The sequence below is a fragment of the Denticeps clupeoides genome, chromosome 1 (genome assembly GCF_900700375.1).
Source record: "Denticeps clupeoides chromosome 1, fDenClu1.1, whole genome shotgun sequence".
Taxonomy (NCBI): Eukaryota; Metazoa; Chordata; class Actinopteri; order Clupeiformes; family Denticipitidae; genus Denticeps; species Denticeps clupeoides.
The window spans coordinates 6070917-6098904 of NC_041707.1; the positions used below are offsets into that span (position 1 = coordinate 6070917).

General features: G+C 45.4%; 1 protein-coding gene across 1 annotated transcript; it reads left to right on the plus strand.

The window, feature by feature from the left end:
- The first annotated feature begins 3652 nt into the window (after positions 1–3652).
- On the plus strand, positions 3653–27936 carry emilin1b (elastin microfibril interfacer 1b). Its single transcript, XM_028993785.1, has 8 exons — positions 3653–4110; positions 18149–18271; positions 20942–21144; positions 22942–24996; positions 25088–25213; positions 25515–25532; positions 25688–25822; positions 25911–27936. Exons 1-8 carry the CDS (start codon positions 3953–3955, stop codon positions 26231–26233), a joined length of 3141 nt encoding a protein of 1046 aa, XP_028849618.1. The 5' UTR covers positions 3653–3952; the 3' UTR covers positions 26234–27936.
- Positions 27937–27988: the final 52 nt, after the last annotated feature.

Here is a 27988-nt window from a genome sequence, read left to right on the forward strand (position 1 = left end):
CCAAAGAGAGAAAGAAACTCTCAGAGAGTCGAGGTGGATGTAGGTGGTAAGAAAAGAAAATTACTAAAAGTAAATTGTACTTGTAAACAGTTGGACGCTGCCTGTAAAACCTGTTCACGTTGCCGCTTTAGCACCCCAGAATAAATTTAGTGCCTAAATGCTAAAGGGCGAACATCACTCCTACACACCGTCCAATTTCTTTTCTCTTTTTCGGACCGTTCCATTGTGCACGGCTCTGCTGCCTTTAATGCTTGCGCTGCTCAGCGGCGGGAAGAAGCGGCCTGCGAGCAGAAGAGCGATACCTACGACTTCGGAGCGAGACTCCGCCCGCAGCTCAAGGGAAGATGTTCTGTGGTCCATGAAGAGGTCAGCCGCCATAAAAGTCGTAGACCTTAAAGGGCAGATTTGAACGATCACCGACCGGATTTCGGCCATGACACCCTAAAGGAATGCGCCTTCCTCGGTCGCCTTCCGCGGTCGAGAACCTTCGTTTTTATTCAGCTCTCCGTCTCCCATCTTGTTGACGCTGGCATGGAAACGTAGGCCCTGCCCGGCTGCATTAATAAATTAGGGCTGCGTGTGAATTCTGACTCCGGCATCACACACACAACCCCGTAATCCAGTGCCCCCAGGATTTATGCCGCTATCTAATTACCCGACCGTGGCCGACCGAGGACTCGAGGTGGCTGGAAGTGACACGCACGGTGATATGTGCGCGCGCTTCTGTTTTTCTTTGCGGTGCTCGGCAAAACAATGGTTACTCTTAATTGCCAAGCATGGGTGGTCTCTCGCTGGCTCAGAACGCATGGGCTTGCCGGCGTCCCAAAACGACTGCCTGGTAGCTGCTAAAAGGGACCCATGAGCAGGCAGCTCAGCTGATGCCGGAGAATTCTTTGGCTCCTGAAGGCCCTGGAGGGCCGGGAAGGTTCCCGTGCAGCTGCTCAGGCAAAGGTCAGCACCGTCCCTGGCCCTCAGGGCGCGTCCCCTTTGCAGTTAGAGGGTAACTTGTCATTTTTACATTTGACATTTTTTTATTTACTTCCTTCCAAATGGACTGGCCTCTCCCATTAAAGCACAGAGTTACACTAAAGCACATGAATGCGCTGAGAACCATATGGGTGCGTGCCAACTTTCCAAAAAAAAAAATAGAATTGTGTATTTACTTTATTTACTAACTGTGTGTTAGTTAATTTAATGGATGACAGCTTACATTGTGAACAATATTTAAAAGTGGTCACGAGTGCCTTTTTTGCACCACCTACTTCTGTGTGTTCATGTCCTTTGTTTTTTGTATAATTGATTAAGAGCTAAAAAGAGCTTTCGTTTGATGTGTATATCTCACGTTCACCCACATGGTTCTCAGCCCTCTGTTGGTAGTTGAGAAGAGGGACCTGGTTACTTATCTCCTTGCCAAACGTGGCCGTGGTACAGTTCTTAAAAGCCATACTAGAATAGCAATGATGACATTGTTTCATAGAAAAAAAAGGGGGGAATCAAAACCTGACGCTTGGCAACTGCGCAAACAGTACAGCCACACGTCTAGAATTTGTTTCTTCATCACACAAGCCGATCCGAAAGGGAAATGAAAGTTCTGCTAAAAATCAAGACGCGCTCCGAAACGCCGTTGGTTGTTTTTGTATCTGCCGGAAGGGCCGTTCCCATGGCAACATTTTACCCCAATAACTCCTATTCCTGGCTCGGAATCCTTAATGAGTCCGAGAACTCAGCACCCAGACCCAACTTACATAAACAGCTCGCTTTGGTTACGGCCAGTGCAAACACCCTGGGATTAGGGGGTGAATGAACCACGGGTCGTTCATTCAAGACAAATCTTGTGGACAATGTTAAGCCCCTAAATTTGATACCATTGCTGCAATTATGCAAACGTATTAAACCAACGCGAAAAGATTTACGACTGAATGTGAGTGCTCCGTGCAGCAATTGCTCGGTTTACGCGTTCTGTAGATGCCAGTGTTGCATGCCAACCCTGACTCACACACACACACACACACACACACACACACGCACATTTAACCCAAATCACTGATTATGGCCCTAGGTGGTTTGCTATGTCAGTGTGAAACCCGACTCAGATGTTGTGCCACGACACCATGTGAAGGGGAAATTGTCGTGCAGGCCCACATTCATTGCCTTTCTCCCCGCCCCCGCCCCGCCCCGGCCCCTCCTCTCCCGGAGCAGCCGGCAGGCCGGGCTCTCTGGTGGATGCCTGCGGAGAAGGGAAACCCAGAAGTCTGGTGGTCGGGGAGTGGCGAACCAGAGAGAATCAGACGGTGGTGGCAGTGGTGAGCGGGGACCCCCTGACTGAACCGTCAACACAGCTGCTGATTCACATGTGAGGACGCGGGGCAGCGCCTCGGCGGCCCCTTTTACACACGGGCTTCTTCTCTGGTTTTTCTTCTGTGTGTTCTATCTTTTTTCTCTTTTTTTTTTTGGCCATTGCACAAGTGGCAGGGGCTTGTGTACTATTGCAGCAGTTAATGCCTGTAAAAGTTGGGCAATTTAGCTGGGCCGTTAAAAAAGGCTGGAAACAGGCCTGCTGATACTTACCACCCGGCCCCTGCCAGTTGCACTTATCTTCTCGGTACCAACCATTTCAAAAACATTCATACCCCCCGAACGCTCTGGACTTTAAACACATTTGTTTCTAATAGTTGAGACGCACAGCGTGCGCGCGCCGCCTTTCATTCGGTAAATAAAAAAAAAAAGTTAAAAAAAGGAAAAGCGCCCTGGCAACGTATTACTTTCCATTAAAACATGTTTTCCCTCAGCCGTGCTTCTCTTTAGAAGACGAGGTGGTGCCACACAGGAAGAAAAGAGGCTCCCCACCCCGCCGCTCCAGATTTCAGATTCGCCCGCCTGGTCTGATTGTGGGAAGGTTACCGTTGACTCTGCTTCTTCTCAGGTGAGCGGCCCGGCTTGTGACCCCGGAGCTAAACGGACGCTGTCTTTACGGCTCCAGAGTATACAGTGCACATTCGGCGTCAACATAAGCCACCCCAGCGCCGTAAACCTTGGACTGGCGGGCCACCGCTTCGCTCCGAGGCCTGCAGGGCGGGCGGCGTGAACCCGCTCAACCCCTGCCGCCCCCCGAGCCTCTGGTGCTGTCTGAGGGCACAGAGAGCCTCGCCTGTCTGCCGCCACCCCTCCCTTGCTCCAGATGTGGGCCTGTGTGCATGTAGGGAGGGGTGGGAGTTGGATTGTCCTCGGATCGTGCCGCCACCGCCGCTGCCCATTGCCCGACGAGCGTGCCATCGTCTATGAGTTATCGAGATGCTCGCTTTGCCTGCAGGGCGTCCCGGTTCTGGGAACTGATCTCCCGACAGTTAGCCGTAAAAAAAAAAAAAAAAAAACATTAGTTATCCACAGGAGGGTTGACTCTTTTACAACCTGGGACATCAACCCTAAGCACAAGGTGCCGGAGGCCACTAAAGGTCAGGGGTGGGGTCAGCTGATCATGTGAAGCCATAAATCTGGGGTTAGAGCTTAGACTCCTCACCTGAGACCCCGCAGTGCATTTTTTTTTTTTTTTTTTTTTAGGGAAGATCGGGAGTAAAGTGGGTGGATGAAGCGGCCGGGGTACCGGAGGGGAGGGTCTCCGGAACGCGCGGAAGCGATTGAGGGAGGGAGGGAGTCGAGGAAGAGGAAGAGTGGAGTACGCGCTGCGCTCGCCTCCACCAGCTCCATGAAGCGCCGAGCCTCCGGAACGTCTGGCCGCCAGCTCCGGGCGCGGAGGGCGGATTCCTTCACTGCGCCGAGCGGCGGGACCGGGGCGACTTCCAGCGGGCTGTAGAGGAGAGAAAGGAAAAGGTCTCCGAGCGTGGAGGAGTTGTGGATGGATGACCCCGGTTCACCGCGCCTTCTGGGGATTACAACTTTTTTAGTCGAAGCTTGAAAGTTTTTTTGGGTTTTTTTTTTTTTTTTTTTTTGAGGGATGGCCGGACCCGATCCCTCCAGACTGGTCGTGGTCTGGGTTCTGGTTCTGTTTGGAGACGTTTGGAGCGCGTCCTATCCGCAGAGGTACAACCTTTACGCGGGCAGCCAGTCCCAGAGCCAGAGTCCGAACGGGGCGAGACCGGCCAGCAGACACAGGTGACCAGTCCCTCTTTAAACGACATTTGTTTCTATGAAATCATAGATGTCACGTTTGATTATTATTATGACAGCTTAAAAAAATATTATTATGTTCAGACATCATATCATGGGAATTAAAGACTTCCTCACTAAAGAAAATTCCTATTTCAATGTATTAATGCTTTATGATTTCCCTGAAGTGGAAAGCTCATGATCCCAGGCATGCCGTGGTCTGCTGTCCTCGGCCCTGGGATCAGGAGTGGTCCTGCGGGCCCACGCCCAGCCGTGACGAGCAGAGCGGGGTTTCCCTGTGACACAACGCCAGCCTCTCGGGCTCCGGCCGGTGACCCAGAATTAACCCGACCGGCAGAGATCTGGGACGGATGTGACCACACGGCGTGACGAAGCCCGTTGCTCACCTGTCGGTCACACTCTGCCCTTATCCGCCCAAACGCACATCGTTTTCATTTGCATTTACGCCGTCTCAGCACTATGAATAGTGCTGTAGTCTCTAGACTAAAAGCAGCCGTAGGGGCGAACAGTAACTCACCACGCCCGGTAAAGGTGGGTGTGAAGCTGAAGGCAATTCTTCACTCTCTCTTTCATTACTTTCTTTTTTTTTTTTTTTGCCCTGAGTGCACTTAGCAGCAGACTCACCTGCGGACACCCAAACCAAGAACGTCAAAAAAAAAAAAGGGAGAAGGCCGCTGGTCCCGGCTTTGGTTTGTTTAGATGAAAATCACTTTGCCACATGGGCGCCCGCCAGCAGACGGGTGCTTCTTGGCTCCCACCGTGCCGGGAGGGAAGGAGGGAGGGGGGAAGGGGGGGGGGCGCGTCGGGGGAGAGATGTGAGCTCCCCTCACTGTCCAGAGGTCGTCGGAATCGGCCTTTTGTTAAGGAGGCTATAAGCTGAGCCTGGGAGCCGGAGCTTAGCAGCCTGTTTGAACTCTTTTGTTATAACAGATGTAAAAAGTATTTCTGTGTGTGTGTGTGTGTGTGTGTGTGTGCACATTTTCCATTGTTGATCGTATTTCCTCGCTTGAAAAGATGGATACGGTGTGACTCACTGTGCATGCATCACATGTGCAACTTCGTGAGAAAAAGCCAAAGCCGTAATCAAATTTGTCAAAGAATGTATGGTCCAGATTCAACGGCCGAAAGATCCTGAAAGATGAACTTAGCAGAACCCTGAGCAAAAAAAAAAAAAAATTGCCCAAAATGTGTGAAAGCTCAGAGCTGCTCTTTCCTCGAAATTGCACGCGCTCTTGGCAACGTTTCTTTACTTTTTCTGGACCTGGAAGCCCGTGTTTTTTTTTTCCTTTCTTCAAAACGGCTCTAAGTTTGTGTTTTCTTTCACTTGTGCGTGTTTATCATCCGAAATCTCGCCGGGGTCTTTCTTCGTCCATTTGGTGCATTTCTTGGAAATCCAATATGTCTGCCGTGTGCGTTTGGCCTAATTTTTTTTTTTTATCTGTCCCATCTGCCGCTTGTGGATCTTACCTTCATGTTTAATCAGGCCCTCGGGCCGGGTCACCTGAGAGGATCCAGGCCTGCTCCCGTGTGCCTAACAATAACCGTGACGCGGGGAAGTGGGCAAGTGGGCCGCCGGCTCGGTGAGATATTGCTCCAGTGTAGCTTTTCCCATTTTTCCAGGCAACTTCCAGTCTCCTGCCAAGTCTGTTCCTAAGTGACAGTTCTAGTACATGCGTTCCACGGTGATTCTTATATATTTTTTTATTTTTTAATAAAACGTGGAACCGATCTCTGGTGCTTAACAGGCGTTGACAATCAAGGCAAGCATTAGTACATGTTCCAGCAATGAGCTGCGTCAAGGACTTAGTGCGATCAGGTTTGCCTTAATTGAGTCGCTAAGCCCACAGCTGGTCTGTATTTGTAGCAGGCCTCTTCTTCTAAACACCCGTGACGCTTGAGTGGCACAGCGCAGTCTGTTGAAGTTGAGGTTGACCTCCAGCATCTGCCGATTTTTTTTTTTTTTTTTCCATTTAGCGAATTTTATATTCACCACAGCATGTACTTTATCCTAAAGTTCACATGGGTTATTAACCTGGTGCTGTGTAACAAAACCCAGCTCTGGTTAAACACAGTCATATTTCAATATATCAGTTTTCATATCGGTGACGATCAAGGAAATTGGAATTTTGTGTTCTTTTGGGGGGAACTAAAGATAATTACATTTCCATTCGGCCACTCGCTGTTCTCTGATGGAAAAATGAACTCATCAACTAATCCTTCATAGATTATTCAGAACTGTTCAATATTTTCTTATCTTAATCATGCAGCATGCGGTACGATAAATTTTGACATTTACATTTACAGCATTTATCAGACGCCCTTATCCAGAGCGACTTACGATCAGTAGTTACAGGGACAGTCCCCCGTCTGGAGCAACTTAGGGTTAAGTGTCTTGCTCAGGGACACAATACTAGTAAGTGGGGTTTGAACCTGGTCTTCTGGTTCGTAGGCGAGTGTGTTACCCACTAGGCTTCTACCATCCATACTAAATAATACTACTAAAGCACATTGGAAGAAATGATGCAAATAATCAATGCTATTCAGATTGGTGTTGATATGAAGGTTCATATCATCATAGAATATTTTAATTGCTTATTGTCCCATGCCTAATGTTCAAAGCTCTGAGGTGACACAGAAGCTCCACTGTCAAAGGCCAGTCTGTAAGGCCTGCTGGGAACCCTGGCACCACTCGAGCTGATAAGATGTTGAAACACGTTCAAGAAGCCACTCCTAAGGATAATCGAGGTGGTCCAGCATTTGATGCTGCAGTGCTTTGTGTGTTCTGGATGCCCACGGGGAAAGACTTCATTCAGTCCTGTGGTTGACCTTTTGAACTTTTAGTCTCTGTCTTGAAGAGATTTCGGCCTAATCTCACTTTGATGTGCTCTCTTTCATTCCAAAAGAGGTTCTTGACTGAAGCCCTGTGCCACCCAATGTCCTGCATTCAGTCACATTGCCTGTTTGTATGCCATATTGTCCCAGGTCACAGACTTGAGAATACAGCCTGTCTTAAAAAAATCTGTCTAGTCTCATTTTCCGGCTGCACTCTGTGTCTGAGCTATTTTCCCTCCTGTCCCCAGCTGCCTTTTGTTCTGGCCTGTGAAGCCCCTTAAGAAACCTCACAATGGAGCTGAGAGGCTTAGCGTCTCTCTGGACACTGTGGACGTGGTACTGAGCGGACGTCACAAGCTGTCAGTTCCACGCCGATCAAGAGGAAACACGGGTTCATAGAGAGGCTCTCAAGTCTATCATTAGTATCATGGGTCTATTATGTTATTACCAGCATTGTTTTTGAGGCATTAAAATTAGATGCATGCTGGTCACTGTCCATGTACTGTAGTATGCAATAAGAGCTTTTTGAATATGCAGGATACTTTTTTGGATACTGTAAAGCATCACGATTACTTAGGCGGCATACTTAGTTAATTGTTTTTTTTTTTTATGGGGACAATAGCGAGGGGTCAATAGCAAGAAAGTCAATTTGCAATGCATTTCTCTCTATGTGATGTTTTGTATAGTAGTCATGAGGTTTAACTGCATAGGTTCATCACCAAATCAGGCACTTTCCATGAATGCCATTAGAGTTGGGTTCAAATGTACCTCCATCAACCACACGAGAGCATTTTTCTCTAAACCGGTCAAATTTCGATCTGATCTGGCCCTGTGTCCACACGGAATCAGTGTTTCACGGGACCCAGAATGGTTATTTTCTAAAACAGGTTCCAGACGGAATTTCAATTTTCCACGTCTCCGAGATGATGGCAAAATGCTCTTTTTGGTGAAAACGCTAACATATTGCAGACAACGTGCCCGTGTAGATGAAGTGGTGGTAGTGGCCTAGTGGGTAACACATTCGCCTATGAACCTGAAGACCCAGGTTCAAATCCCACTTACTACCATTGTGTCCCTGAGCAAGACACTTAACCCTAAATTGCTCCAGGGGGAGACTGTCCCTGTAATTACTGATTGTAAGTCGCTCTGGATAAGGGCGTCTGATAAATTCTGTAAGTGTAAAGTTTTTTTAGAAAACAAAAATCCGTTTTAGAGAAAAGCGTTCTCTGTTGATGGAGCTTAAGAAAAGCTGCTCTCCAGTCATCCACATCAGGAGTTTCACTCAGATTCGTGGATAAATATGTGTCATACTGTAAGTCTAGAGGCCAAACCTCAACTTTCGTAATGACGAGCAGATGGTAAATGTATTTGGCACGCAGCAGCCTGTGTGATCTGTGTTTGACAGGATCTAAAAACTCTGTGGTGCAACGCTTGGTTTCTGTCCGCTCAGCTCTCCGAAAGCAAGTGCTGCCTCAAAACCTGCAACGTATCCAGGATATGCGGTGCGGCCATAGCTGGCACTGCTAAATTGTGACATATGGAAGTGAGTCCCAAACACCCCACAGCCAGCTATTGGAGAGCGCGTTTATTGGTTTGCATCGCGCACAAAAGTCCTACCAGGCTCGTCTTGAGGCTGAGGCAGAGCAGATGTCGCTGTGGGGTGAGACTGGGAGAGCTACTCGCCCTTAACGGCAGCCGGCCGAACTGGAACCGCTGGGAGAGCTTTTCCCATGCATGTAGCTCTTTCCACATCAAATGTTCGGCTTGTCTGGCACAGTCCTGCCCTGACATCTGTTACAGGAGAAGTGATAGCGATAATAATAACATCGGGGCTTATCTTGAAAAACCGGAGCATGTGAAATAAAAATTGGATGCACACACCAGGCATATCCAAATATTGATGTTGCCAGATTGGACTGGAAAGATTTGTGGACAGCTGTGTGTTACTGTATGGGTGCAGGGGGTGGAGCCTGGTGATGGTACTGCTTGCACTGGACCAAATGATGCGTCTTACAGGGTAGAATTTACTCTTATAATCAATGCATTGCAATGCAGGTGTGGACGATGAAGGGCAGAACATAATTGATTATATCATAATGACATAGCTAGGTGATTTTTTTGGTGGCGGCATAAAAGTTCTTATTAAAATCCTCACAGAGAGCACAGCGTTCAGTCTCAAAGTGGCTTGAAATTTGCTCCAATGAGCAGAAACATGGTCGACATTCAGTCCGCACTCACCTGACACCACGAAGGTCTGAACCAGGCGTTTTTCTGCCGCTTGTGGCGGTGATTGACAGACTGAGCGGCAATCGTTTTCCTGCTCATTGGAGCAAATCAAAGTGTCCACATGAGGGAACAAGACATTGTGTTAAGTACTGTAGAAAAACTTATGAAATGCATTGATAATCATAATTGAATTGTGTGACTAGTGAAGGCTCACACCTCTAAAACGCATAGAATTTGCATAGAGTCACATGATCCTCAGATGATTGATCACTCTCGAAAGTTGTTACATGCCTTGTAAATGGTTGCAAAGCTAAACTCTGCCAGGTCTGTCATCTTGACTCTTCCCGAGGGAGAGTCGACTCAAGAGAGTCATCCATGCCAGATCTGAGCATGTCCTTTTCAAGGAACTGAATTAAAGTTGAATATCCAGATGAAATCTGTCTAATCTTTTTTTGTTAATTAAAACATTATTTGTACTCCAGATTAGAGCTGTAATTCTGTCAAGCTTGACCAGAACATGAAATACAGCTTTTTAAAAGCTTGGCTTTCTTTGCACAGTCAAAGAGCGGTAGATCTAAAACCTAAGGCTCACCTCCATTTCACCTTTTCAGCATCCATTTTGACATTCACATAATTAAAACACATTACCTATTACACTATAGGATGGGAGTGTTTTTAGAATTTTTTTTATAATGGTCAAAATGGGAACATCTGTTGTTAAGCTGGCCACCTTAACTGTAAAGTGCAGGGGAAGGGCCGTTTTGACAGCAGGTGCTAGATGAGTGAGGACGGATTGATAAATTATAGGCCTTAATTGATATGTTAGCACTCAGGAAGGAACTTGTCTCTGTGGTTTGGAACTGCCCTTAGGTCACAACTCGTTCAGAATGAGGCTCATGGTAAAACCTGGACCAGAGGAAGAGCCATGCCTCCCTCCAGAACACCCTTGTTGGGTAAAATATAATTACAGACCGTGGCGTCGTTTTAAACTGAAGATCGTCCAGGGATTTATCATTCTGAGAACTCTCTTAAATGTGTCATAATACATACAAAAAAAATTCCAGTTCCCTTAGCTAATCCTTTTTTTTTTTGAAGAAGCTCCAAACAGCAATCACAGCTTTGTTTTAGCGACCCATCTTGTAACTACAGATCCAGAGACTACGTTTGCGGTGGGAAAGAGTGCATCATCTTTGCGAAAGCAGTATTTTTCACCTTGGAGTCGAGAATTACAACCAGTCTCTCCAGTCGTGATTCCAAAACCATTGGTTATGTCGATGCGTAAATACGGGGATTGGGGACAGTGTGGCTGTTGTTGAGGGTTTTAGCAGCAGGGTACGGGACCTCTGGCAGGCGTCCCACTCTTCGCTCTGCTCTTGTGGTCGCCGACACCGAGGGACAGTTGGGCATGTGTTCCTCCCAGTTAGACAAACAAACTGGGCCATTAACAAACAGGCTGGTGCCCCGACCCCAGCGCCACTTCCCGTCTCTCGCTTCAGACAGATGTCGAGCGCTGCGGCTGACCGCCTGACTTTCCGCCGAGGTCAGTTCGAGGGGAAAATTGCATTTGTGGAGCGAGCGGAAAGACGAACCACTGTAAGCTGCTGATGCTGACTCATAAAGACTACAAAGAAGCAGTACACTGTTAGAACAACCTTATGACATCTGCTTTAATATGTCCTTTTAGGATAATTGATTAAATTTGATGAATAGATTAATGGAGCATAAAACCAGCAGGGAATGTTTGCGGTATTAAAAGCAGCCGCCGTAGTGTAGACCCATCTTGTTTTCCCCTCCATAAAGAGGTGTGGGTGAATTCCAAACGTCTGAGCTCAACCAGAAGCTGAAATTGCATTTTGGAATGATAGCGTCCCGAGCTGCAGTGCGTCATCAGCAGCCAGAAGATTCAAGACTCAAGATTGGTTTTATTGTCTGTACAACAGTATACACAATATACTGTGTATTGAAATAATGTTTCACACAGGCCCCCCATAGTGCAATCATAAAATGCAAATATATATGTATATAGACACTAAACTAAACTATACTAACTAAAACTGAAGCTTAAATACTGTACAGGTTATCTCTATAAGAGAAAAGTAGAAAAGTAAAACCTTTCTGTACAATGAACAGGTCAAACAGGACATAATAGGACAACATCATGTAGGATGCTTGAAACTGGATATGTTGGATATTTCAAACTGGACACGCAAGACAAGACAAACATGTGCAAAATGTGTAGGAATGTGCAAAATGAGTGGAGATGTGCAAAAATCAGGCGCATAAGTGTATTGATTGTTGGGTTTAACAGTGTTTTGGTTATGGCAGTGCATTGAGAGCTCTGACTGCTTGTGGGAAGAAGCTCCTGTAGCGTCTGGCAGTTACAGCTCTGATGCTGCGAACAGGGCGTGTGAGGGGTGGTGAGAGTCCTTCATTATGTTCCGAGCTCGACGGATGAGGTGTTTCTCGTAGAGCTGGGAGATGGGTGGAAGTGGAACCCCGATGATGCGCTCTGCTGTCTTCACTATCCGCTGCAGGGCCTTCTGCTCAGCGGCAGTGCAGTTCCCGTACCAGACAGTGATGTAGCAGCAGAGAACACTCTCAATGGTCCCCTGGTAGAACGATGTGAGGATGGGAGAAGGGCGGTTGGCTTTCTTAAGCTTTCTGAGGAACTGCAGACATTGCAGTAGTTACAGGGACAGTCCCCCTGGAGCAATTTAGGGTTAAGTATCTTGCTCAGTGGGATTTGAACCTGGGTCTTCTGGTTCATAGGCGAGTGTGTTACCCATTAGGCTACTACCACCCTACACCCTATCTCCTCTCTGTAGGCAGACTCATCGTTGTTGGTGATGAGCCCCACTACTGTTGTGTCATCTGCGAACTTGATGATGTGGTTCGAGCTGTACTGTGCAGCACAGTCGTGTGTCAGCAGAGTGAACAGCAGTGGGCTGAGCAGCATCCCTGTGGGGAACCTGTGCTGTCTGAGGACCTTGGAGGTCTTATTTCCTATGGACACAGACTGAGGTCTTGACAGTGTTCAATGCTGAGCTGAAGTCGATAAACAGCATTCTGCCGTAAGTGTCGAGGTGGGAGAGGGTTGTGTGAAGGGCAGTTGAGATTGCGTCGTCTGTGGAGCGGTTTGGCCTGTAGGCCAAAAAGGTCCAAAAAGCCACAACAGGTCAGAGAAATAGAGAAACACATTCGAAATCTAAGTGGATCCGAGGGAACACCCAGCGCGGCCTGATGGTCATGTCTCTTGTGGAGTCTGAAGGGTGGAGTATTTCATTGTTGTGTAGGGGCGTGTGAGCTCAAGAGTTTTGTTCTTACAAGATTCAGAACAGAGATATTTTCTGTTTTTTACCATCTTTATGAGCATGGATCAGGGCTCAGTGGGTTTTTCAGCGTAGTACATAAAATAGCAATGTACAACACATTGTTTATTGCCGATTCGAGATTTTTTAAATGGACCCTCAGAGCCCAAGATCTTTTGATTGCATTCCAATTTTAAAAATTACTATTATTACACAGCCTGTTGTTCAGACAGAAATGAAATTTTAATATGCATAAATGTATCATAAATGAGAAAAGGAGGCCATACCTTGCATAGTATATTTGTTTATTGCTATTTCAAGAGCTTATTTATTAAATGTTGACACATTTTACTTGTTTTTTTGCATTATGCCTTTAAAGACATACATACTGTTTGCTTGGTGCTTTGACTGATTGATGATGTAGTCGGAAAGTGAGAATGTAAGGAAAATGGCTGGAAAGTTGTATATAAATTGTTTTCTTATTGACAACACAGCATATAAGCCCTTTTACTCTGGAAAAGCTGTAATAGTTCCAGATAATAGGATTCTGCTGAAAAAACACCCAGATGGTGACAATCGGGGCCCCGTAATCAGAAGGTTGCCGGTTCGAATCCCGACCCGCCAAGGTACCACTGAGGTGCCACTGAGCAAAGCACCGTCCCCACACACTGCTCCCTGGGTGCCGGTCATGGCCGCCCACTGCTCACTCAGGGTGATGGTATAAATGCAGAGGACAAATTTCACTGTGTGCACCGTGGGCTGTGCTGCTGTGTATCACATGTGACAATCACTTCACTTTATATTTATACTTTATACAAGCAGGTGACAAATGCTGTTCAAATACTGTATTGCATTATGAAGGTGTGCAAGCGTTCAACAAGGTTGCACCATCCTCAGCTGTGACAATGTGTTTTGCATCCCTTCAGGACGTCAATGCAACAAAGCTCGCCCTGCACAGAGTAAGACTTGATACTGCAGGATCAGCAGGTGCTTGTCAGAACAAGATGGTCATGAAATAAATCAGTGGACCGCATGAAAAAAGAAACAGCGGTTTGTGTGCCTGGCTGGTTCAATGTACCGCCAAGGTTTTCCACTCTGCAATTTTCTAATTTCATCAATGTCAGGAGTAAACCGTTGCAGAGCGCCTCTTTTCTCTGAAAAACACAAAAAAAATCTTCACATATCTATATATCTTCAAGCAGGACCTCCAGGAGTTGAAAGATCACAACGGCTATACGTTGACCGGGCTCGTTGAGTAAAATAATCGTTAGACGTGAAATCCCCTGTATTGTTGGGCCACAGTTTCCATTTTCACCATTTTCCTCGTGCTATATGAAGGCTGCATAGAACATAATTTTTTTTGTAATTGCTGCCTTGAGAGATGAAAGCTGGGCAAAAACTGGAACAAAATTATGATAAATTACAGTTTTTTTACTGCTGCAGCGAAAACAAAGAGGTCAGTATATTTCATATCATCTGCCTCTCATGAGAGCATATCAGATGGGTGAGTGTCAGCAGGATGGACAATGTCAGGATTGTGTGTGTTTGACATGGAGAAAGCAGGAACAAGTGAGAAGATGTGCGCCACACAGAAACACATTTTTTGGACTGTGATCTCATATTACTGCACTGTGTTTTTGAGATTTCTGAATATGACACAATTAATTTAATCCTAAGCAAATGTAAAAAAAAAACATTTGAAAGTGACTTCCCAATTCTATCATTTTACCTGCCATTACATGCCCCTGCAAAAAAATAATCTATTATCAGGTAACCATTCCTGATCCGTCCAAACAACCATCTATGAACTTGAATCTGATTGTCCAAGAGTCCAAGTGTCATGTTGCCGTCTAGGGGAAGAGAACATGAACAACAAAGGGAGGGGACCAAACCAAAGATCAGCTCTATACAACAACCAACAAACCAAACCAAAGACCATCGCTAAACTACAACTAACAGGCGGAACACTACACACCCAAAAGGGAGATTATTTACAAAGGGAGCAAACACATAAGGAATAGGCAACAAAACTACTATAGCAAAGAACAGAACTCCAAACCACTCCAAAAACTCTCCACAATGACACAATAATCTCCTCTCCTCCATCTTTGTGAAAGATGTGTCCTTAAATGCATCCTGTGGACGTCACATGATGTCATGGGCAGAGTCTCCACTCACCAAGCGGGTCCCCACAAGTACCTTAAAGGGAAACAGACACATGCACACACACAACAGAGAACACAAACCCTACGACTAGGGACATGTCCAAATTTCAAGCACTTCCCTTAAGGCGTTCACAATGTATGCAATTCAAAAAAAGGTCAGATCACAATCACCTTGACCTTTGACCACTAGAATCTAATTGGTTTAGTCTTGATTCAAAGGGAATATTTCTTGAGATATCAGGGTCAAAAAAGGGGGACAGAGCGATGGACAGACAACCACAAAACATATGGAATTTAAATAAACCAGTTGCAGGGTTTCCTATAGAAATAACAAGAAAAATGTTACCTATTGCAGCCAAACAGCACATGTTTTAAAGTGGCCTGGGACACTGTTACCATAGCAACGTCAATATGGGGCTAAGCACATGAACATGGAAACAAAACATTTAAAAGACATTGTGTCCTTCTCGGCATGTCTTCCCTGCGAGTTTGAAGTTGCATCTTGTCACCAGGCTTTGTGCTGCTCAGATGTTTGCCATTACTTCCAGGAAAGCATGGGGTCATTTCAATACAAGTGTCACCCGCTGTTTATTTGTTCGATGTAAAAATTCCTCTGGCAACAACTTTTTCTTGTTTCGATGGACTGATTTAACACACATTCACAGTGTCTTAAAGCATCCCACGTTCACTGATGTTGTCCAGACAGAGTTTGCAACTGGCATTTAGATATCCAGGCTGCTTGTTCGGGTTGCTGAAGAATATTATTCTTCTACACAAACAAAGGCTAGTCAGAGCACGGTACCGGTGGCAGTGGTGTCCTGGTGGGTAAGACAGGCAGACTCGTCACCAAAGGGTGCGAGTTCAAATCCTGAACCCCTTGATCAAGGTAACATCCCCACACACTGCTCCCCGGGCGCCTTTCGTGGCTGCCCACTGCTCCCTAAGGGAGATGGGTTAAATGCAGAGGACACATTTCCTTTCGTGTCACCATGTGCTGTGCTGTGTATCACAATGACAAAAACAATCACTTTCACTTTCACCCGCTACTGATCCCTTTGGGATGGGGAATATTCAGAAATGTCGATTTCACAGTTCATCGATAACTGAATTATCGATGCATCGATTATAGGAGTAATTTCAACATCCCTACTGAATAATGCAGGGCTGTTGAGGTGATTGGGGTAGGCCTCAAAGTGCCTGATATCTCTGTGATGGTAGATCACAAGTGGGCTTTACTGACTTAAAATCTGATTGTTGGGCTTGCTTTGCTGTGTTTGGCATTAAGGCCAGTCAGGATGACCAGAAAAGTCCATATAAGAACCCAGGCATTCCTACATGGGAAGCTGTTTGTCCAGTCATCTGTCTTACTCTGCCAGTGATGTGGTCGGGCTCACTGCCATGACCGCTCCACCAACCACTGAGTTGCTCCTCATGCTTTTCTGGGAAGTTTTTTTTTTTTTAAGACTGAATGAGAAAATGGGAGCGAGAGCCTACCTTCTGACAGCGATTTGGCTGAGAACAAAGTCTCAGTACTGAAGGAAGAGATCTTTTGTGGGGGGGTATTTTTTGTGTATCTCACTCCATTGTGCTCACTGACCAAATTAATATGAGCAAAATGCGAGCACAGAAATGCAAATCTTGTGTGACAAATGTGTTAAAGAATGCAGCTTACCCTCTAATGCGGCCTGAGCAGAGGTCCCAGTGTAAAGTGGCACGTTTCCCAGGATCTTAGCACTGTTACTTTGGAACATTCAGAGTAATTCATTGCCCAGGGGAGGACTGTGATCACTTTTTTGTTTGTGGTTAAATAGTAAAATGGCTCTGATTTGGAAGGGCCTTCACCATAAATCATGGGTGGTGGTGCTATTGTCACCAGAGGTGAAGTAGGATTTGGTGTTAAGACGTGAACTCACACCAGTTAAGCGATCAAGCAGCCGATACCCCAGAAGGCTTGTGGAAGACATTACTAGTAACAGTGGCTCTGAATGGACCCATTCTTTGGAACTTGGCAGTCCTCTAGCTTGGTCAAAACAGCACATATTTTCATTAAGACCTTCACAGTTAATTAGAAACATCCTTCCTTTTACTCAGAAGAGAGTATTTCGTGATGTCATGCTGTCGTACTGGACCATCTGCGTTCAATACAGGACGCAGAATCATGACATTGTGTTGGCACGGACCCCAGGCATGGTTCGCAGCTGTGAAAGTCAGGAATTTGGTGGGAAAGGTCAATGATAGGCAACAGCCTGGGGTCTGAGGAAGCCAGTCGATGCTAAAGTTCCAGCACAGAGAGCGGAGAGCGGTGCTTTAGAAGCCACTGGTATTGAAAAGCCTCCCATTTTAGACCACAAATGTATGAGATGCTCGGCTCCCGGATGGAACGCAGACCCCACAGTGAACCTCTGTTATGATACCACAACAATCCTGATCCGAATAGAATTTTGCACACAATTGGTCACTGTCATTCCACTGTCTGATTAATTTATTTTTAACCTGGGTTAGTTGCCTTTGTTGCCTTGAAAGTTGTGTGTGTGTATATATATATAAATTGTGTCATCTCTCGACATCATCTGTCTCATCCACACCACATACCCTGGTTAGAGCCCGCTGTGCAAAAACCACTTACTAGACTTTTACATAAGCACAGTGGCCTTATCCAAATGAGATCTGCGACTGTATATAGAACAGGAAAAGCTTTTGTCTGGAGCGTTTCAAGGGCTTGATTTTTGCGGGGATTGAAATGCTGAGTGTCAATTGTTAAAGCAATACGCCTACAAAAGCCCATGGAATATGTATGCTGAAAGAGTGGCATCAACTTTGGGTCACGAAGCAGACTTCAAAGGTGGGAAAAGTGTGAGGTCTGACTTTTTTTTTTCTCTTTCAGATGTCTGAAACCTGAACAATAGTATGTACACAATGTGAAGCCTTGGCAGACGGTCTCGGTTTCAGACGTCTGCATCTGCTTACAGCCAGACCAGCAAATCTCCATGCGCAGCGTGGCTCATTTGCTGATCTTGCCGATAGACTGAAACCAAACTGAGTTGAAACGTAAGACGCTGCTGTCTCAGCGTGGCTTCTGACGTGATGCATTATTTTTGCAGTCCTGCTGCTCGCTCGCAACACAAACCTCCGACGATACGCAAATCCCCAGAATGAGAAACGCGGCAACCGTGACTGTGCTACTTCCGAACGTGTTGACTTTCTTCCCTGTGGGTGGCCGGTCCTGCGAGATGAGTGAAGAGACCTTTGGAGGTTGAGATCACTGTTCTCTACAGAGTTCCAGTAGGCCTGTGTAAATCTAGCTCAGCCTATGGCTGCAGGCCATGTGACTCTTATACCCCCCCCCCCCCTTGCCATTACCCTCTACGTCCACAGCCATATTATAATTTATCCCGGTAGAAAAGGTACCAGTGTTGTGTTTTAGATCACAGTGGTTGTCGAGTGTCCTGCACACTAACCAGCATCTACATTTATTTTTTTGCTTCTTTCCAGAAACTGGTGTTCATACGTGGTGACAAAAACAGTGAGCTGTGTGGTGGAGGATGGAGTGGAGACCTACGTGAAGCCAGACTACCAGCCCTGCTCCTGGGGGGTCCAGTGTGCTCGTGTGGTCACGTGAGTAAATAGTAACTCGCAGTAAATAGTAACGCCGAATAGTCACTGTCCTGTAAAACTGTTCAGAGAGGATGGTTTATTGCAATGTTTTTTATGGGACGGCCATCTGTAGAAAAAAAAGCAGAGAATGGCAAAACTGTAATAAATTACTGATCATACTGTGTATCAGTACTAAGGCTGGGAAACGAAACGATACCGAAGAGGAGGCGACTGGCCTCAAGATTCTTTAAGCTGCCAACGTGAACAATTCCAGCTGGAAAAACTTAATCCCGTTCCCTGTGATCTCTTTCCCACACACACACACACACACACACACAGGGGTATGGGAGGAATGAGGTGGTACACTGTTCCATACCCTGCACCCAGTGCACCGCAGGATTCAGGGCCAAACTATAAAACGCAACACTTATTTTTCCCACTCTCACCCGTCTGGGGAGGGGTGCAGCGACCCGCTTTTGCTCTTTTCACTCTTACGCCGGTCATGGAACGCATGAAGCGCTCGAGACAAATATTCTGTGGCTTGCATGATGAAACCAATATTCCTGGGAAACCGGGACCGTTTTGACTGCCTACAATCCAAAGCATGCACTCGGACATTCTTCAGTGCTTTTTGTATGTAATTACATATACGAACAGCCATGTTTTATTGTTTAATATAGATCAAACATTGATATGCACCTCGCTGTGTCTTCATTCGCCATTGGAATAAATGCAAACGTAGCATTGGGTTAGGCAAAACAACTGTGTCACGTGTGCTTTATTACAGAGCCAACTGTTCGAGCGCAGCAGTTTAAGAGCACACTCATCAGGTAGCTGAGGACGTGGCCGCACAGTGAAAGTACTGTTCAGCGGAGCACTGCTGTGCCCCAAATAAAGTCATAGCCAAAATGTTCAGGCAGCTGCACAGCAGATGCTAGCAGAGCAAAGGGGGGAGAAAAATCATATTCTTGCGCAGAGAATCACTTCTCAAGCGCTTGCACAGTTTCGGCGAAATGAGAAATAAAAGGCTGCTAGCCGGTCTTACCCAAGCTAAATTTAGACACTGACTGCACGCTTAGCTATGAAGTCAATAGTTGCAGCTGACCAACATCACCGTAACCAATCTAAGTTTAGCTGTGATGCTATGTTTGTTTCAGCGGACCATGGATTGGTGGCTTTGTGCAGTTTAATAATGGGTACACAGAAGGAAAGACGTCAAAGTAAATCCATTAAGAAAATATATGTCTCTGGGGAGATATTCAAAATTCTTTGAAAAAGTAGCGATAGCTTAATTACCTTAATACATAGCCAAAAATGCTGACCACATGCACCATGGGCCCTCCCTTTATCTCTGGTGATGAGCTCTGGGCCCCTGTGTCCCCTGTGTTGGGCCCCGGGCCCCTGTGTTGTGGCCGTGTTGAAAAGGTATTGAAATGGGACCGCTCTTTCTGTCGTTGACAAGTCCTGGCGGTCATCCATCTCGCTGTCACATGGGTGTGGTCTCATAAAGTACATAAAAAGCTTTGTATTCTGATTAGATTTGGAATACATATAAATTACATGTGTGAAAGAGCTGTGCTGTATTATTATTTGTTTCATTTTCTGTTGCAGTACTTCTGGTGTCAATTACGATTTTCCTTTATCAGTATATAAGTTGAATATTCAATATGGATATTATATATTGAGAACATCCACATCTGCTTTGAGTCCATAAAGCAGCAGTCACGTCATGCATGTTGTTGCTGTTAAATGGAGTGACATCATCTGTTTTAATCATCAGATTTTGTCAGAAAGTGAAAGTGAAGTAATTGTCATTATGAAACACTGCAGCACAGCAAACGGTGCACACAACAAAATGTGTCCTCTGCTTTTAACCCGTCATCTTGAGTGAGCAGTTGGCAGCCATGACAGATGCCCGGGGAGCAGTGTGTGGGGATGGCAGATAGGAAGGGTGAGCGCAACGGGTGCAAGGTGTAGGCGAAGGCTTCTGTCCGCCACAGGAGGAGGACATGAGTCGGAGGGGAAAGGAACTACACCCACCGTGAAGTATTGGCGAAGGAAAGCAGCAGGCTGTAGATGTGTTGGATGGAAGCGTGGGTCACCAGTAGCAGAAGAAGTATCAGAGGCAGGGACAGAACGAGTGGTCGGCAGCATAACAGGAGCCAGAGAAATGCTGCAGTGTTTCACAATGACAATCACTTCACCTTCACTTTCACTTTAAAAGGGATAATCAAGGAGCAGAGTCAGGTGAAGGCAGTCGACATGAAACAAGGTCAGTCAGAGTAAAAGGCTTACAGCAGAGCGATATGAATTGGCAATGAGTTTACAGTTAGCAAAGATGGCCGCTGGTGTTTTATACACACTACAAACCTCCTGTACCATAACTTCTGGCACTTCCAGCATCAGGGGTGGCCATCCCTTACTGGCCCGGAGAACCATGACAGATTTATAATGTGGATCTAGTGATTTATTGTACTTGCACTGCTTGCAGCTTAAATTTAAACATACCAAGTACAAGCAAATCAAATACATACACATTACAGGCTGTAGCTAATTATGTTGTGTCCTGTGTACAACATTGGTTATATGTCACTATGGCATGGAAGTGCAGGGTCAGAGCGTACAGTATAATAGCAGCCTTTCAGAAAAAATAGTAAAAGATGCAAAAAAATGTTCCTTCATTTTCTACAGGTACAGAACCTACATGCGCCCAAGGTATAAGGTGGCCTATAAAATGGCAACAGAACTCGAGTGGAAATGTTGCCATGGCTACAGTGGAGATGACTGTAAGGATGGCCCAAGTGGGGGATCAGTGACTGCCAGACCTTGGCCCAAACCAGTCCACCCAGGGAATTCCGGTACTGGTACAGGACATGGAAACAATGGAGGAAGTGGTGAGTTGAAGTTGCAAAGAAGTATATAATATACATAATATATATAATATATATATACAGTACAGGCCAAAAGTTTGGACACCTTCTTATTCAATGTGTTTTCTTTATTTTCATGACCATTTACATCAGTAGATTCTCATTGAAGGCATCAAAACTATGAATGAACACATATGGAGTTATGTACTTAACAAAAAAAAGGTGAAATTAAATATATATATTCTAGTTTCTTCAAAATAGCCACCCTTTGCTCTGATTACTCCTTTGCACACTCTTGGCATTCTCTCGATCAGCTTCAAGAGGTCGTCACCTGAAATGGTTTTCCAACAGTCTTGAAGGAGTTCCCAGAGGTGTTTAGCACTTGTTGGCCCCTTTGCCTTCACTCTGCGCTCCAGCTCACCCCAAACCATCTCGATTGGGTTCAGGTCCGGTGACTGTGGAGGCCAGGTCATCTGCCGCAGCACTCAATCACTCTCCTTGGTCAAATAGCACTTACACAGCCTGGAGGTGTGTTTGGGGTCATTGTCTTGTTGGAAAATAAATGATTGTCCAAGTAAACGCAAACCGGATGGAATGGCATGTTGCTGCAGGATGCAGTGGTAGCCATGCTGGTTCAGTGTGCCTTCAATTTTGAATAAATCCCCACCAGTGTCACCAGTAAAACACCCCACACCATCACACCTCCTCCTCCATGCTTCACATTGGGAACCAGGCATGTGGAATCCATGCGTTCACCTTTTCTGCATCTCACAAAGACACAGCGGTTGGAACCGAAGATCTCAAATTTAGACTCATCAGACCAAAGTACAGATTTCCACTGGTCTAATGTCCGTTCCCTGTGTTTCTTGGCCCAAACAAATCTCTTCTGCTTGTTGCCTCTCCTTAGCAGTGGTTTCCTGGCAGCTTTTTGACCATGAAGGCCTGATTCGCACTGTCTCTTCTTAACAGTTGTTCTAGAGATGGGTCTGCTGCTAGAACTCTGTGTGGCATTCATCTTGTCTCTGATCTGAGCTGCTGATAACTTGCGATTTCTGAGGCTGGTGACTCGGATGAACTTGTCTTCAGAAGCAGAGGTTACTCTTGGTCTTCCTTTCCTGGGTCAGTCCTCATGTGTTCCGTTGTAGCGCTTGATGGTTTTTGCGACTCCACTTGGGGAGACAATTAAAGTTTTTGCAATTATACGGACTGACTGACCTTCATTTCTTGAAGTAATGATGGCCACTCGTTTTTCTCTAGTTAGCTGATTGGTTCTTGCCATAATATGAATTTTAACAGTTGTCTAATAGGGCTGTCGGCTGTGTAGTAACCTGACCTCTGCACAACACAACTGATGGTCCCAACCCCATTGATAAAGCAAGAAATTCCACTAATTAAACCTGATAAGGAACACCTGTGAAGTGAAAACCATTTCAGGTGACAACCTCTTGAAGCTCATCGAGAGAACAAGAGTGTGCAAAGGGCGGCTATTTTGAAGAAACTAGAATATAAACATGTTTTCAGTTATTTTGTTAAGTATATAACTCCACATGTGTTAATTCATAGTTTTGATGTCTTCAGTGAGAATCTACCATGTAAATGCTCATGAAAATAAAGAAAACACATTGAATGGGAAGGTGTGTCCAAACGTTTGGCCTGTAACACACACACACATACACATATATACACACACACACACACATACACACACAGTACAGGCCAAAAGTTTGGACACACCTTCTCATTCAATGTGTTTTCTTTATTTTCATGACCATTTACATTGGTAGATTCAACTCTCTAACACATTGTTTTATCTGAGCCTAGGGAGAGGTGAAAACGACAAGATGAAACAACTGGAGGAAAAGATCCAGAGTTTGACCAAAGACCTCAACAACCTCCAGTCAACCCTGCGGGACATGAATGAGAGGTTCCAGGAAGAAATGCGCAAACCAGGCATCAACAGTGGCAAGACTCCCGCTGATGCTGCTCAGACCATCCACAGCATCCAAACCAAGCTGGACCAGCTGGATAACCGAACTCGAGACCATGACAAGACACTGGTCAGCATTAACAACCACCTAGTCAATGGCAAAGGAGGAGGCAATGATCTGGATGGGGCTGGAGGTGTGACCAACGGCAAACTGAACACGTTAAAGGAGGAAATTCTACGTGAACTGGAACACAGAGTAACGCTGTCCTGCTCGGCCTGCCAGTCAGGTGTAGAGGACCTGAGACGGCAACAGCAAAGGGACCAAGAGAGGATCAGGGCTTTGGAGAAGCAGGTCAGCGCCATGGACCATAGCTATCGTCAAGGCTGCTGCAATACTGTGGCAGATATTCGCAGAAAGCTTGGTGATATGGAAAAGAAACTGAGCTCTGTGTCTGACTCCCACGACACTCTTCACGAGCGTCTGGACAAGGAGCTGAAAGGAACTGGTAGTGGGACTTCGGGAGGAGGTGGTTCAAAAACAACAGACAGTTCACTCACTGGTCACTTGCGAGACCTGGAGATACGACTGAACAGTTCACTGCAGAGGACGGAGGACAACTGTGCCAACATGGAAAACGACATGAAGGATTACTTCAGGAATGAGGTAAATGACCTCCGCGACGTATTCCTCAATCGGTTTGATGACCAAGGCTACCGGATTTCAGACATAGAGCTGGACTTGAACAATGTGAAGGACCAAGTGTCTGAGCATGACAAGCACCTGGTCCGTCTTCATGATGCCATTTCACATATGAACAAAACACTAAGTAACTGCACGACCTCCTGCGGATCTGATTCTGGCAGAGTACGGGGAAAAGGAAATGATACGGTGAAGTCTATTGAATGGAAGGTTGTTGCCAATGAGGCCGCAATAAAGAAATTTGAGACTCGCCTGAAAGACCTCTCCATTTCAGGCGACTCCTTAGTGGACAGAGTGGTGGATCTAAGCCACGACGTGCGTAAAATCAAAGCACTAACTGGAGACAATGGAGAGCACTTCAACAGGATCGTCACTGAGCTGGAAAACTGTGACATTTGCCACACAATGGAAGACGAGCTGAAGAGGCTGAAGAACATCACAAACCATGCACTGACCAGGTGGTCTAAAGAAATCAAAGATATTCAAAATAGAGTTGACTCGGACACAACCACATGCTCAAAGGTGTGCTCCAACCTGCAGGAGGAGGTTGGAAAGCTAAAGGAGGAGGTGGAGAAATGCAGCAGCCAGTGCAAAATTAATCTAAACCCTCCAACCGGACCAGACCTTGATGACCCTCAGAAGCCTTTAGATGGCCACAGCGTCATCAGCAGCACATCCAATGGAAACTTGAAATCTCTCCAAGGAGAGCTCTCTCAGGTCATCCTCACCTTCACTTTCATAAATGACACCTTGAAGGGCCTAGAGCACACAGTCCAGAAGCACGGCAGTGTCATCACTGACCTCGGAAACACCAAGGACAAGATTATTACAGAGCTCGACAAGATTCAGCAGGAAATTACCGAGCACATTGAGGACAGCAAGGGCCACTTCGAGCATGTAGACAAGGAAATACAGCGCTTTGGGAACAACTTCATGGTAGAGATTGGAGACTGTAGAAGATCGGGAGATGGGCTGGAGAAGAGGCTCTCCAAACTAGAAGGAGTGTGTGGCCGACTGGATGTAGTTTCAGACAGTCTTCAGAAGATCAAAGAAGGCCTGAACAAGCATGTGTCAGGGCTCTGGAACTGTGTGAATGGACTCAATGCCACAGTGATCGCCCATGGTGGGTTCATCGATAGCATTCAGACCACACATCTGGATGGAATCTACAGCAAAATCAAGAACCTCAATTCTTCGGTGGTTCACTTATTCAAGGAGTTTCAGGCATTTACTGAGCAGGACTTCATGGGTCAGTAGTACAAAATCCAATTTTATGTCAGCAGCTGTTTTTTTGTTATTTTGGCTTTGAATTAAACATGGTTCATGCTATTCTATGGCAGGTCTTCCTGGTCCTCCAGGTCGTCAAGGAGAAAGAGGTTACCCAGGACTGCCCGGTCCACAAGGACCTCCAGGCAGGGAAGGGCCAGCAGGCCTACCTGGGAACGAAGGGCCAAGAGGACCGCCTGGTAATAAACCAGTAGTTTGTTTAGAGGTGTAATACCTTAGATCAGTGGTTCTCTGAATATTTCAGTCCATGGAGCCCAAAGCTAGTTATATATTATCCCTAACCCTAACATGTCCAGACTAGGTTAACGCATCACGCATTTATAATGTGACAATCTGTACTCCTAATACAATGTATTAGCGACATGGATGTCCACATTTCACAGACCTCTAGATTATTACCTCTTAAACCTATAAAACCATATATTATGTTTGTTGTCTTCATATGTAACTGTTTTTTTTGTCTTTGCCTGTTTTTTCCAGGCCTCAGAGGTGAAAAAGGTAAATGCTACTTTTTTAAGGAGTATGGGATTAGCCTTTCCTTTTTACAAAGATGTCACCAACATGAATTTGTCTAAAAAAGCTGGTAAAAAAGTTGCAACATGGGAACAGTAATAAAATAGCATGCAAATGATTTGATTGTTAAATATTTACAGGTATGCCTGGCGCAGATGCGAATGTCCATCGCTTGTCATTTTCGGCCGCCCTCACATTCCCAATGGTTACTTCTGGCACTATTGTCTTTGATAAAGTCTTTGTTAATGAAGGACAGTCATACAGTCCACGCACAGGTAATCCAAAACAAGGATATTTTTATTAAAATGAACCTGATATTTGCTCATTGCAGACATACACTCATCCCTTTTGTGTGGTCTGCAGGTATCTTCACGGCTCCACTGGATGGCCGCTACTTTTTCAGCGCCGTTCTCACTGGGCACAAGAATGACAAGATCGAGGCTGTCCTGTCCAAGTCAAACTATGGCATGGCCCGTGTGGACTCGGCTGGATACCAGCCTGAGGGCCTGGAGAACAAACCCATGGCAGAGACCAAGCCCACGCCAGGCTCCCTGGCCGTCTTCAACATCATCCTGCCCTTACAGGTGGGAGACACTGTGTGCATTGACCTGGTCATGGGCAAGTTGGCCCATTCTGTGGAACCTCTGACAATCTTCAGTGGAATGCTGCTATATGAGGATATGTAAGAGGCCAGTGGTGGTGCCATTATGGACATAGAAGCCCACAAGACTAGACTAAAAAAGTGACAAAAAAAACGAAACGAAAGGGCCAGAACATGGCATGAAGGCATGACACGTTCATCTTTGGAAAATAACATAAGAGATGTCCTGTTATTCTCCGTTTTTTTTTTTGTTTTGTTTTGTTTTTTTTTTAAATCCCAAAGAGTATAATATTCACTGAAAAGAAACGTTGCTGTGATTTTTTTTAACAATTCCAAATTCAAAAGAGTGTTTGTAACAGATACTACTGCATTTTCTCCAGTGTTGTTATGCTTTTATTAATGATATATACCTTGATTGATGAAAAATCACTTTAGATATGGTTTATGGATTTGTTTGTATGTGCATCAAACTTGACATTGAGGTCTGACGGGCTTCCTGTCTGCCCCTTTTGCAAAGTACTCCTATGCCAAAGAACAAGACTCGCAATCGAGGTTAACTGGTAAGCTTGTGTATGTTAAATTGTGGTGGAGTAGGAATGGGAATTTTTTTAAAGAAAACTTTTCACATTTGTGTTGTGAATGTTAATATTTGTGTGCACCTTTTGGACTGCTCAGCTTTTGAAACGTGCCTGTGCTGCACGATTTTCAGCTCTGCAGAAAGACATGCCTTATTCAGACGGCCCACTTGGCCTTGTAACTTCACTGCTTACGTCACGCATCCAGTTGAGCTGCTGTGGAGAATGAACGTTGTGACTCGTCAAGGCCCACTTAAGCAGTCAAAAGCGACGAGAAAAGCCGTAAGAATGGAAGCCGTGGATGTGGCATCCCTCATGGACGCAAGACGACTCCAACTACAAGGAAGGAGCCGATTATAACCATGGCTTTCGTTGCCGTAATTTGTGAAGGGTTTTACAATAAATAGGCAATAAATAACGGCTCCTTTGGAGTGAAGAGGACATATTGATTTTCCTTTTGGCCCTTGACCAGCACTGTAATGCACAAAAGAGGAAATTTAAGAGCCACAACACTTATCTGTGAGCGGGTTTGGACATCATTATTCATGTTAAATTCAACTGGTCTCCTTTGTTTTCGGTCTGTTACGAGTCACGATGGCAAATAAAGCAATGTAATGCATAGATTATAATAATGTATACCTTTGAATTTTATAATGATTTTATATTTATAATTATTCTTTTTTGTACTGGAGAAGGCAAATCAAAAATTCGTTTTTTGGATTGAGAATACTAAAAATGTCTTGGCTGCTATCCTGATGTTACGAGTTTACAAAAAGCCAAATTCATGTCATTCAAAATGCTTTGGACAAAGTCAGAAGAAATGTAAAGACCCTTTTATCAATGCACATCCTGTTTTTTTTTTCATCTTTCAGAGCTTCCTCGTGGACTAACCTGTTACCTTGAATGTGTATGTTGGCAACACGTGTGGTTTAAATAAAGATATTTAAATTTTACATGGCTCTGCTGTGGCAAGTGCTCATTTGAGCCACTGTTCATTTGAGCCACTGGCAGCCAGGTAAGATGCAGAAGGTTCAAAGGGTCAAGGGTCAAAGCACACTGGGCTGAAGGTTCTAATCCCAGTCCTAGTATGTGGTATTATTATTATTTTTAACTAGAGATGTAACAGAGCACCATGAAATCTGCCTAAAATATAAATGTGTGAGGATTGCTGTAAAATGAATTGCAATACAATTTGCATTGAGAACCAAAAGTATAATCTAGTTGTGTTCTTCTTTCAGCAAATCCTCACGTTCATCCAGCTACAC